Source organism: Lampris incognitus, chromosome 5 (assembly GCF_029633865.1).
Source record: "Lampris incognitus isolate fLamInc1 chromosome 5, fLamInc1.hap2, whole genome shotgun sequence".
Classification (NCBI taxonomy): Eukaryota; Metazoa; Chordata; class Actinopteri; order Lampriformes; family Lampridae; genus Lampris; species Lampris incognitus.
Window position 1 is genome coordinate 30,595,153 of NC_079215.1, and position 13,266 is coordinate 30,608,418.

General features: G+C 42.9%; 1 protein-coding gene across 1 annotated transcript; it reads left to right on the forward strand.

The window, feature by feature from the left end:
• The first annotated feature begins 1,092 nt into the window (after nt 1–1,092).
• LOC130112946 (tetratricopeptide repeat protein 39B-like) lies at nt 1,093–11,651 on the forward strand. The gene is made up of 18 exons (XM_056280468.1): nt 1,093–1,425; nt 1,552–1,637; nt 3,649–3,753; nt 3,968–4,099; nt 4,358–4,434; nt 5,094–5,223; nt 5,345–5,450; nt 5,689–5,754; nt 6,931–7,039; nt 7,168–7,235; nt 8,067–8,126; nt 8,237–8,398; nt 9,083–9,174; nt 9,256–9,376; nt 9,481–9,592; nt 9,727–9,844; nt 10,286–10,402; nt 11,537–11,651. The coding sequence occupies exons 1-18, from the start codon at nt 1,093–1,095 to the stop codon at nt 11,649–11,651; spliced, it is 2,109 nt and encodes a 702-aa protein (XP_056136443.1).
• The last annotated feature ends 1,615 nt before the right edge of the window (nt 11,652–13,266 follow it).

Sequence of the window (13,266 nt, forward strand, 5' to 3'; positions counted from 1 at the left end):
GTGAACAAAGTCATAATACCTGATAGATACCCCTTGCCAACGACAGAGCAGCTCACTGCCCAGTTCCATGGGTCCACCATTTTCTCAAAACTTGATTACTTTCACCTCCCGAGCACTCAGCCCCACATAATAAAGGTACTCAGTAGGGGAGCGAGAGGCTCTAGCATACCTCTGGGCCTGTGAACGCTGGCACACATACCTTTATGGATGTGAATTCACCTTGAGGATGGACCATCAAGCACTCACCGCCCTCCTGGTCACATCAGGCACTGGCCACAAATCATTCCTCCTTCACCGTTGGGCTGACCCCTTACAGCAGTACAGCTATCACCTGCAGTTTACGCCAGGCCGGGACAAAGTTGTGGCTGACCTGCTATCACGTTCGATCCCCAACCTACCCACAACCCTGGTTCTGGCCTCTGAGCATGGCCAGGCAGAACATGACTTTGTCCAGCTTCTCTACACCCCTTCAGGAGACGATGTCACTGAGGGAGCTCCAGGATGCCTCAGCAGCTGACCCTGTCCTCTCCTCAGTTTCAATGTACATCAGCCAGGGCTGGCCTGCGAAGGTGTCAGATGAGCTGTCTCCCTACTTCAGGATCCGGGAGGAGCTGGCATGCTGGCATGACACTTGTGTTGCCAGAGGGCTCGGCACTGTGGTCCCAAGTGCCCTTCATGCACGTGTCCTTGCTTTGGCACATGAGAGCCACTTGGGCATAGTCAGGCTCAAACAATGATGCCGGGACCTCGTATGGTGGCCAGAGGTCAACAGAGGCATTCAAGAACCTGGTCAAGGACTGCAGTGCCTGTCTGCTCAGCAGTAAGACCAGGGCTCCAGCCCCACCCCTGCCCATGCAGCCACTGAACTGGCCATCCCAACCCTGGAAGCATCTACAACTCGACATCTGTGGTGAGCATCATGGGGTACCACACCACCAGCGGTTTCTTGTTGTGTCCTATGACCTCCACTCTAATTGGCCGGCGGTAACACCTGTGGGCTCAGTTACAGCCAAGGTCTTAGTTTATATTTTAGACTCCCTGTTCCCACGATGGGGTTTGCCCAAGAAAATCACAACCAATAATGGGCCCCAGATGGTCTCACACAAACTGTCGTCCTACCTGGAAGAGAAAGGGATCCACTATATTCGTACAGCTTTCTATAACACAGCTGCCAATGGCGGGGTGGAACGGCTGAATCAGTCCTTAAAGAACGGAATCAGGGCGCACCTCGCCCAAGGGTGCATAGTCAATATCAGCCTCCTCCAGACACCACTACACTATTGCGCCACCCCACATGCCACCACTGTAGTCTCCCCAGCCTCCCTCATGCGAGGACGGGAGCTTCAGCTACCTCTGAATAGGCTCTACCCTGCCCTGTCCTGGCCCACGCTCCAACTCACCCAGTTCAAGCCACAGCCAACACATGTCAGAGCCAGATGAAGAACCAGTTCAATCGAACACAGTGAGCCAGGCCTCCTGCCATTGCCACTTACAACTGGGTCCAAATCCAACGACCTCACTGCGACAATAAGCTGCATTCAATCTGGTCAGAACCTGTCCAGGTCAGCCGAGAGCTCGGCCCAACAACATTCAGGCTCATTGATGGCCCTCATTGGCATGCTAGCCACCTGCACAAGGTACAGGCCCCTCTTGGGCCAGGATTGGGTGCGGCCCCTACAGTAGCCCTACCAGCCTCACAGCTTGACACCTCAGCATCCCCAGTCCCACTGCAGCTCAACACCTCAGCCCCCACTGTCCATGGAGCCAAACCCTGAGGCTAGTGCTGCACCTGTGGCCCACTCAGCCCATGCACGTACCTGGCTTGTGCACCTGCATGACTTTGTGACTGAGTATCACACTTAGGTTCTTGTTGGGGGGGGGGGTTACGTCTAGCATTGCTGCAACAATGTTGTGATCCGATCCTGTTAAACGTTTTACCTGAGTCACGTGAGTGAAGTGAGTTGTGTTGTTGATTAAATGAAGTACAGTCCAACTAGAGTGGTACTCCGATTAAATGGAGTACAGTCCGACTACAGTCCGACCTGTCGTGTCTTTTTCACAACATAACAAAAGTATTTTGCAGTCCAGCCTCGGCTCCATGCATGCAAGCTAATTTTCTCCAAAGCAGGGCTTTTTTTTGGTCGTATTTTGGTTCAAATTAAAATTTGAAAGCCTCGGTAGCGCCTCACCTCCCAGTTACAGACACTTATTTAACCCTTTTTGTATGTGTGCCAACTTTGAAGGATCCACAGGCCTCTTTGCTCAACCATTAAAAAAAAAATCCAACAACAACCATAAAGTGGTTTAAAACCACTGGAAACTTGGCTGAAATTGCCTCACTGCTTGGGAAAATCGTTATTCTCTATTATTTTTTTCTCCAGATCAAATTTTACAGAAACGATGAAAATTATCAAGAAATGACTTAGTATAACTTATTTTTCCACTTTGCTTCAACATAGATTTTGCAATTTTATTACAAATTTTCCTATCATATTGCTCCAAATTAATAATAATAAGAAGAAGAAGATGGTTGGTTCGCTTAGATGTTTTTTTTTTTACTTTGGAAGAATAGTAAAATTACTCTAATTGTATGACAGGTATTTTTTTTTTACTTCATATTAAAAATTATGTTGGTTTAACTTGATGCAAATGATAACTCCAAACACCATTTTCGAAAGACCTTTATTGTGATGTTTTCAGTACATGCAGCAGCAATGAAAGGTTTTCAAACCTTGAGTGCTGAGAACATTTATGGAGTCTTTGGTGGGCAGCTATTTAAAATTAAAGGTTTGTTTGCATCTTCAATTAGTCCAGGTTTCCACAAAAAGTGTAAGAGCCAGTGGCAGCTGGTGATACAAATTTTTTGGGGGTTGCTGGCGACACTTTGAAATAGCACACAGGGAAAGCAAGAAAGGCATAACTTTCACCCCATCCAGCTAGCTAACTCAACAGGCACGGGAGAAGCCTCAGGTGTAAGCTCATCCTCGATCACTTGCCTGCTGCTATATTTGTAAATCGGGTCAGTCCAGTCCAAGCTCCTTTATCCTCTTTTGTTCTTCCAGTGAACATCTTGTGAAAGGGTGTTATGGTAAGGAAACAGCCGAATTTTCTTTGATTACCACGGTTTCACACCTCCTGAACATACCGCTCAGCTAACTAAGGAGCAGGAGTGACAGTCACGCATCCATAGTTATATTAATGGCGGGTGTGAACATGAAAGACAGCATCAAGAATTTTCCAGTCATATTGCAGGCCAATTACATGACCAACAGTTCACCATTTGCACAGTGCTTTTGTCTCCAGAAATGAAAAAAAACTGGCACTGATAATGTCTTCACCCAGAATGTGGTGGATTATCAAAACACTGAAGAAATTGTCTGGGCCCTGAAGTCAAAGCAAGCAATGACAATCTGATGCTGTAATGTCAGAGTAAAAATAATCCTAATCTGTTAGGTATGTACAACACTGATTGTGCACAGTTGTTGCACAACAATCCCAAAAAAATATGGATTTACTTATCAAAGACAAAATGTTGAAAACCTCGATGCTGGGTTACCCCCATTTGGGAATCATAGGTGCAGCAATGTGAAAATATACATATGTGTATATTTTTATTAACACAACTCTGCTATTCTGTTTGTAATTCAGATCACCCAAAATGGATTTAGAGACTACATTGAAGGAGTGCTCTGCTGCCCTTGACTTGTTTCTCAATAACAAGTTCTCTAAAGCACTGGCTGTCTTAGAACCCAGGTATACATCACTTCAGGATTGCTCTCTTTTTAACTTTAGACGACTGGTAGAACAAACTATGAGTTTTCCTTTCATCAATGTATTTCACCCTTGGCATTTTATTGACTTAAAAATCTCCTATTGGATTTAACGCTGGAAATGCACGCTCATTGGCCAAGAAATCCTGTCCCTGGTTTGTTTACAAAAGGGCCTAATGTGTATTTCTATTCCTCAGAAAGAACGAGAGTATTTACCATGCAACAGGCTACAGCAGTATCTTGGTGATGCAGGCAGGCATGACCTTTGAACCAAAAGACATAGAAGCCGCCATGACGTCACTGAAGGAGTCTCAACAAATATGCCAGAGGTACCCTACTGCATGCGTTACTTTCTCCTGATTCTGCAAATCTGTAGTCTTATGAGGAGAAAATAAACATTGATTTCAGTACAAGGTCTCAATGACGTCCTAAAGGCAACAGTAGCAATGGGTTGAGAATTTTTTTAATGACAAAATTACAATTCTTTGCATCGATTATTTCAGCAACAGGCAGCACTTTCAAGAGTTGGTGACAGAATCTTACACAGAAATTATTTAAATGTTATTCCCTTTTTTTTTTGTAAACAGATTTCGAAAAAAGACTGGAATTATGGAAACCATAACAAACCTGTGGAATCGGCAATCAGACGACAACCAGACAGAAGGTGAGGGAAACATCTGGCAATCTAGCCACTCTGTATAGGGGAGTGACTCTGTCTTGTTGAACTGGTTATTGACACAACCTTCCAGCTTTAACCAACTACTTTGAATATTTATTGATGAATAAGCTTGAAATGAAACCTGCACATGAGCTACATTCAACCTTTTAATTTGTCACCAATATTTTATTCTCTGGAGCTGCAACATACGTACCCATCCTGTTTGCCATTGTCTCCATTGTTATGGACAGTTTGAGATGATCGCCTTATTTACACACAGTTACAGGAATTGTCACTTTATACTTCTTCCAAGAAAGACACACAAAGCTTACAAGATGCTGCCCTCCCCTGCACTCTGTTACCCTTAGAGCAGTTTTTCTGGTCCAATGCCTTGCTTAAGGGCACATTGTCCAAAATGGATATAAATGCTTCAATTTTTCTTGTCCTTTCATGTTTTATTATTATTATTATTGTTATTATTATTATTATTATGACAGGGTTATAAACAGCTAAAAGTTGGAATTTTTCTTCTCACCTGATTGGCATTTTGTCTCAAACGTGTCTTTCCAAAATATCTATGTAATATTATGTGTATGCCCTGTGGATGTCCTGTGATAGCCAACTGAGTGTTTACCATGTGATTTTTTTTAATTTTGTGTTAACAGAGGAGATGCATGCAGAGCTGTGCTATGCTGAGGTTCTTCTGCAGAAGGCAGCTCTCACTTTCTTAGATGAGAGTGTAATTAGCTTCATCAAAGGAGGCATGTGGATCCGAAACAGTTATCAGATTTTTAAGTAAGAAGAACTTGTCTCATGGGGAATAAATGTATTACACATAGTTAGCATGAGAGGAGAAACCCCCCCCCCCCGCATTTTTAGCGTACGATTAAAAAGTGTGTATGGTCTCTTCGATTAGGAATTGCCAAGCCATGGCTGATATCTCTGAAAACAGAGAAGACTGTGGGAAAACACACATTCATTTCAGAGGTGGTGTCAACATGGGCATTGGATCATTCAACCTGGTGAGAACTACAGACCTACCATTTTAATGGTTCAAGCATGTCATTATTTAAAATACACTCTGCGGGATTTTATATTGGGGTGTAGCACTGGAACCCATGCACAGACCAGTGACTATAGGCCAAATGGTAACAGCTATTAAGGGATAACGTAGTTTTGTGTTTATTAAGTAATTATTTTGCCAAGGTTTTATCTCTCGGTGTAGCTGCTTTAACAACAGTTATTTTGTTTGTCAATCAGATGCTGTCTATGCTCCCATCCAGAGTCCTCAAATTGATGGAGTTTTTGGGCTTTTCTGGAGACCGGGTAGGTTCTTTCAGGACACAAAGACAATGCCCTCATTTGACGTGTGCCAAAAGGAATTAGTTTCCAATAGTTGTATGTTTAACATAAATACATAATAAACAAGCACTCTCGAGTGCTGGTTGTTGCATGTAACACTGCACCCACAACAAAGGCGTCTTGAGCACTAGCAGTCACTTTTGAAACTAACTACTCACTGCCCGAGTAGCTGGTCCTTCAACCTGCGCTGCTGACACGAAGTCTGGTTGGATCTAATATCAAACCCATGCCATTGGGGTGATATTAGATCCAACCAGACTTGGATCCAGACACCCCCATGCCATGACATGGCATGGGGGTGTCTGGGTAGCATAGCGGTCTATTCCGTTACCTACCAACATGGGGATTGCCGGTTCAAGTTCCCGTGTTACCTCCGGCTTGATTGGGCGTCCCTACAGAGACACAATTGGCCGTGTCTGTGGGTGGGAAGCCGGATGTGGGTATGTGTCCTGGTTGCTGCGCTAGTGTCTCCTCTGGTCGTTCAGGGTGCCCGTTCAGGGGGGAGGGGGAACTGGGAGGAATAGCGTGATCCTCCCACAAACTACATCCCCCTGGTGAAACTCCTCACCTGACAGTGAGGAGTTTCACCAGGAGAAGGAGAAGGTAGTCTGCAGCCTTCCCCAGCTCGGCAGAGGGGGTGGAGCAGCGACCGGGACAGCTCGGATGAGTGGGATAATTGGACAGGTACAATTGACAATTGGGGAGATAAAAGGGGGAAAAATCCCCCCCCCCAAAAAAAGAAATTCCTGTCTGCAAATGTCCAAACATGTGCCATGGAAGCCCATGTGTCTGCAGATTTTCATTCCGGCCAAACATTATACCAGCAGATTTCACTGTTTAACACATCCTCAACCAGAAATCAGTAAAATCATCTGGTACAATTTTGGGCCGGAATAAAAGTCTGCAGACACACGGCCTTCCATGGCACATGGTTGGACATCCCCAGCGTAAAAGTTACCGAAGCTAAACTTTGAATATACATCATAGGCACTGATATTGTACTGGTCACTGCTGTCACAGCATTGGCTGCTCCCTATCACCAGCTTTCGATGAAAACCAGTGACCGTGAGCTGCTTTTACTGCTGGTGACGTCTTTGGTGTTAGCACAGGGTCAGGATTTAACTGCTTACTGTTTTACAGGAGGTCGGTTTGTCACAGCTAAGAGAGGGGGCAGCCAGCAACAACTTACGCTCCATCCTCAGCACCCTAACTCTGCTGATGTTCCACCTCTACATCAGTGTAATACTAGGTACAACGTCAACATACTCAAATTTATCTAGCCCATGATGATGAGCAGTGTGCTCTCCTAAGCAAAGTGGCCGCATTTTCAACCAGGTTCAAAACAAATCTTTCATCTTTTGATCGTTTATCCTTAAGGTACTGGTGAAGTTGATCTGTCAGAAGCTGAAGCTCTGCTTCAACCATATGCTACAAAGTTCCCTAATGTAAGTATACTTGACAATTCAATTCATGACCGATGGCCGGGGACAGGCCAGTCTTTAACCAGAACCAAAATTCAGGAATGGACCTGTGTCCATTCCTGAATGTGTGATCATTTAGCATTTAGCGCAATTGTTCTCAACCTTTCTGTTCCCAAGCCTCCCATATCCAAGGAAATATTCCAGCCCCCCCCCCCCATAGGAGACAGACATATCTGCCTGTCATCGTCACAACTTCATCTGTACACACTCCAATGCAGTTAGTCAAGCTAAACTACAAAAGTGGTTTAGAACATTTTTTAATTGTTGTAATCCTCACATATTTACTAAGCAACACTCCCTCCTCATTTCTTTTTCCCCATTCATAACAAACATATGTGTGACATCTCCAAAAAGCAAAAAGGCTATGATATATCATATAATAATATTTGCTTACTTTGTGTCATTCATTAAGTTGAATGATGACTTATGTCTTGATGTTTTGTGATTTACATTTTCAATAATTTCCTATCACCCCCCCCCCCCGTTGAGATCCACTGATTTAGCAGACTTATAACACTTAATACAACAGAGTGTGTAGTCAATTTCAATTAAAATTTGAAATTATATGTCCAGACGTGTTTTACAGCACTGGTATATGAGTGAAGTGGGGCTTTTAAAAGCTTATTATCCTTTTAAAATCCCAAACTGCACAAAACTGAAGAACAAACATTTTGCTTTTTGATGATTATTGACACTTATACCTGAGTAGACATCATTTAAATTTCTTTACCCTAACTTTCCCGTGTGTTCCTCACTCATATAGATGCACATAGTGATGTTTGTCTATCTTTATAGGGGGCCCTTATTCTTTTTTACACTGCAAGAATTTCTTTGCTTAAAGGAAACTTCACATTTGTGAGTAAACGTTTGCTTAATAAAGTCTCTACGTCAATTCAATTTTGCTTTATTGGTCCCCCCCAAGTGTCGTAAAAACCAAAGCCACTAAGTCTTTTACTGCTCCTTAGGCCCAGGAAATGTTCTTGGCATGCATTGCAGCACAGCAAGAGTGGCGTCAAATTCACCATCTGTGCTACTGGGAGCTGACATGGGCCTACTGCTTTGAGCAAAACTGGAGCGAAGCCTACCGTTACGCTGACGTGCTCTGCAAAGAGAGCAAATGGTCCAAGGTAAGTAAGCAATCTGAATAACAACCTTGAATTTCCTCTGTACTTGAAATTCCTGGGATTTTTTTGGGGGGGGGGGTTCCCTCTGTGGGATACATACATGTAGATAAGGTGAATTAGTCACACTAAATTGTCCCTAGGTGTGAATGTGTCAGCGCTGTGATGGACTGGTGGCCTGTCCAGGGTGTCTCCCCACCTGTCGCCCAATGACTGTTGGGATAGGCTCCAGCATCCCGCGACCCCGATTGGGATAAACAGCTTAGATAATGGATGGATGGATGGATGGATGGATGGATGGATGGGATTTTTTTCTCCCCAATTGTGCTTGGCCAATTACCCCACTCTTCCGAGCTGTCCCGGTTGTTGCCTCACCCCCTCTGCTGATCCGGGGAGGGCTGCAAACTACCACATGCTTCCTCCGATACATGTGGAGTTGCCAGCTGCTTCTTTTCACCTGACAGTGAAGAGTTTTGCCAGGGGGACATAGTGCATGGGAGGATCACCCTATTCAAGTAAATTTTATTTGTATAGCCCAATATCACACATTACAAATTCCCCCAGTTACCCCTCACCCCCAAACAGGCGCCCCGATCGACCAGAGGAGGCGCTACTGCAGCAACCAGGACACATACCCACATGGGAAGTTATAACTTTGCTGACCTCATCGTATATTCTCTTGTCTTGTAGGCCATCTACGTATTCCAGAAAGCTGCAATTTTAAGCATGCTCCCAGAGCAAGAGGTAAAGAGGACGGGAGAAAATGTAGGAGAGTTATTCAGGTGAGTTCAGTAAAGGACTGCTCCCTCTGTATTTCCCTCGTCTTGCAAAATATACAATAAGTCTGAATGCCATGGTTTTAGACAGGTGGATAGCCTCAGACTGAGAATTGCTGGGAAGTCTATTCCAACGGAGAAGTTTGCAGCAAGGAAGGCACAGCGATACCTCTCTTCTAACCCCGTGAAACTAGTCGTCCCTGCCCTGGTGAGGATACACTTGCAAACAATTTTTGCCAATTTTTATGAGATAAATAACAAAGAGGTGTGAACAAAATCCTTATTGTTTGTTTTTGTAACTGTTTCTGACAGGAAATGATGTATGTATGGAATGGCTTCACAATAGTTGGCAAAAGATCAGAGTTGACTGGGAGCATCCTGGCCACCATAGAGAGAGCAGAGCAACAGCTTAAGGATGAATCAAGTGAGTTAAATGTTAAAGTTCTGTGGAACACACTGGAAAGTATCTGCAAAATTACCTTTTGAACATCCTGTGAATATTTGTTGTTCATTTACCAAATCTTGATATGAAAGTAATAACACTGTGTTGCTGTGCAGACCCTTCAGAGTATCACCTTGATGACCGATGTGTCGTCCAGTTACTGAAGGGCCTGTGTCTCAGGCAGCTGGGACACCTTGTCCAGGCTGAGCTCTGCTTTAAGCATGTCATTTCCAGGTGAGGACAAAACAGTCAGTTTTCTTGGGATCCCTCTTTCAGTAGGGCAACCAGCATATTTATTACCACTGTAGGTGTTCTCACAGTTAAACCTGTCTGATTTTTTTCTCTGTTATTATCAGCAATAGCAATTATTTGTCATTGCTAATAAAACATATGCGTGACCACTATGTGAGTAAAATATCATAGCAAAAATACACGATGGGGAAGTTTTATAAAATAAGACCCAGGTTGTAAAAAACAAAAAACCAAAAAAACGAATCCTACATCTTTTAAAAGCTTCTGTGAGATAGGGAGGTGCTGTGCTATGGCTTGATTTAAAAATCAACGAAAGAATCTTGAAATCTATTTTAATACACAGAAAAAAATGTTTGTATGAGAAGATTTTCTAGAACTGTTTCTGAGACCCATGGCATTAACTGAATGTTTTCAATTTTACAGTGAAAATGATATTAAGTATGACAAATATCTGGTGCCATTCGCCACATATGAGATGGGCCTGCTTCATAGGGACAAAGGTGATACAGATAAGGCCATCTCACTGTTGGAAAAAGCCAAGTAAGTGCTCTGTCGGGTCCTTTGTATGTCAAGTCAGAGTGTTGGAGACAAACAACTATCTTTTCTCAATGTTTGCATGTGTCGAGGAAAAACTGGGGCCTCAATCTCTATTTCAGTGTTGTTCATCAGTCAGTGTCTTTATGCATGCTCAATAATCCAGGTAAGGAAATCACAGAAAGTTGAATCAGTTCATCTGGACACAACGTTTAGTGTCAGAAACGTTTCATCACTCATCTAAGTGACCTGTTCAGGGGTAAGAGTACATCTGCCACCATCTTACAATGCTGTGATTGCAACTTTTCCCCAATCCTCTGTGAATAGTACACATGGCCATTGTAACTCTAGTTGGTGGTCACGTTAATTTGCATATGAAACTGTTCATTGGTTTCAGTCGTTATGCCACTGTAGTGTTTATAAGTGTGGGGATACCTGCAGCCTGTTTAGACTGAAGAGGTCACTTAGATGAGTGATGAAACGTATCTGTCAATACACGTTGTATCCAAATGAACTGATTCAACTTTGTGATTCATCAGTCGGTGTATAGAGATGAGGCACAGGTCTACCAGAAAAACCTGAACTCAACAATAAAGGAATGACTATTCAAAATATAACCAGATGGGGGGAAAGGTGTAGGAAAGTTAAAAAGGTGTGTAAACAAAAGGATTGGATGAAGATGATGATGGGGGGGGGGGGGTTACTGCTGGATACTGCAGTACTACTACAGTACTTTCATCCTTCGGCTGAGACATTAAACCGAGGTCCTGACTCACTGTGGGGATTAAAGATCACATGGCACCTATCGCAAAGAGTAGGGGGTTACCCGGTGTCCTGGCAAAATTCCCAACCTGGCTCTCTCCATCTGGCAACCTAATCATCCCCCCATGTAATTGGCTCAATGATTCTCCCCTCTCCATCTCAAGCTGATGCGTGGTGAGTGTTCTGGCACAAAATGGCTGCCGCTCATCACCCAGTTGGGTGCTACACATTGGTGGTGGTTGAAGTGAGTTCCTCCCTTCAATGTGAAGTGCTTTGGGTGTCTAGAAAAGTGCTATATAAATGTAATTATTATTATTATTATTATTATTACTACTACAAGTGGAGCTCATAATGATTTTTTCTCTTTTTTTTTTGTAGAATGGACTACAAGGACTACAACATGGAGTCAAAGTTACACTTCCGCATTCATGCAGCACTCAACACCATGGGCTCTTACCCCAGTAACCTTCCAGCCTTGCGTATGCCAGCTTGAGAGACTTTGTTCATATTAATGTGCAAAACATGTCTACATCCTTTTTATCCCATGCACCCCTCTTTTACTATGCTGCCCTTTGATTACATTAAATGGTCACTTCAGCTAACTGTAAGAATGGGAAATTAGATATATTTTTGTTCAAGGTTTGGTTTACGGGAAATGTATTGATTAACTAAAAGTGTAAATAAAAAAAAATCAACCAATGAAATGATTAAAAAGATTTGAAAATTACACTGTTTTCTATTATCATCGTATTTGTTCACACTATAACATTGGAAAAATATATGAATGTTGATCTCTGGTTTTAATTAAGTGGTACAAAAATGAGGCCAGCCTGCCCAATGAATTTTCCTAACACACATCCCCTCTTGGCAATAATGTCAAACTGAAGGAAAAGATGGGTGGATGTATTTGTTTCTTTGGTTTTTCTTTTTTCTTTTGTATTTAGATACATTATGACCTTTATATCCTTTAAAAATAATCCATGTACCATAATGGCAGCACTGTGGCCCAGTGGTTAGCACCGTTGCCTCACAGCAAGAAGGTCCTGGGTTCAAACCCCAGGCTGTCCCAGGTCCTTTCTGTGTGGAGTTTGTATGTTCTCCTCGTGTCTGTGTGGGTTTCCTCCGGGTGCTCCGGTTTCTTCCCACCATCAAAAACACATGCATGTTAGGGTTAATACTCCTGTCTGTGTCCCTGACCAAGGCAATGGAAAGAAGAACTGGAGCTGGTCCCTGGGCGCTGCAGCTGCCCACTACTCCTATACAATAGGATGGGAAGACAAATTTCGTTGTAACTGTACGATGACAAAATTAAGTGGCTTTCCTCTTTCTTCTTCTTCTAATCCAGAGCAAGCATTTATAGACTGACTGAAACCCAGTTCAGACAAAATCTTAATGCATTAGCCACGGTCCTGATACAGTGCACTTAAATTTTCAGTAGAGTCTGTAGAAGACATCAGGCTATGGGATCATCATCTCAAAGGCACCATTATTCACTAAAGGCCCTAAACTTGTTAAGGTTGTTTGTGGCTGCAGGTATGTCTCACTGGGGTTGTTGAATGGGCACCTTTCCTTACCAATGGTTCCTAGAGATAGGCACTCAAAGGGGAATCCTACCATCGTTGAACTACTATCTTCCAGTCAAATATGCTGCTGCTCTCTGAAGCTGGTTTGGCCATGAGCACATGAAATATGTTGGTTTTGAAGATTAAATATCAATCATGGTTAGAGTAAGGGGCTAGTCTATCTATGATTTTTTTTTATAATACACTTTATTTACACAGTTGAACTTACAGAATGTTCACAATTTCAACAGGGCAGTGCATGCTCGAGGTATTGATAAATCATAATATATAAAAAGAAAATACATAAAAGGAGAAAGAAATGCAGACATAAAGTTAAATTAAAATAAATTACAAATTAAATTAAACTAAATACATTACATAAGGCTCTAGCTTTCACAGCTTTTGAGTTTGTGCAGAATTTTAGTGTGTCCAGGTAGGATTTTAAGTAAGACACAAAAATAGTAAGGTTGGGTTTCTGTTTTGAAACTTTGTTGGCATGTATGTGGAATTTTGCTAATAGAGAAACAATGTTTCAAATTTGATGAG

Excerpts from the sequence above, each read along its gene's own strand:
- LOC130112946 (XM_056280468.1), top strand. The coding sequence starts at position 1,093 with ATGGTCTCACACAAACTGTCGTCCTACCTGGAAGAGAAAGGGATCCAC. Across the intron at positions 4,100-4,357 it reads TCTCAACAAATATGCCAGAG|ATTTCGAAAAAAGACTGGAA; the intron begins GTACCCTACTGC and ends TTTTGTAAACAG. Across the intron at positions 4,435-5,093 it reads AGACGACAACCAGACAGAAG|AGGAGATGCATGCAGAGCTG; the intron begins GTGAGGGAAACA and ends TTGTGTTAACAG.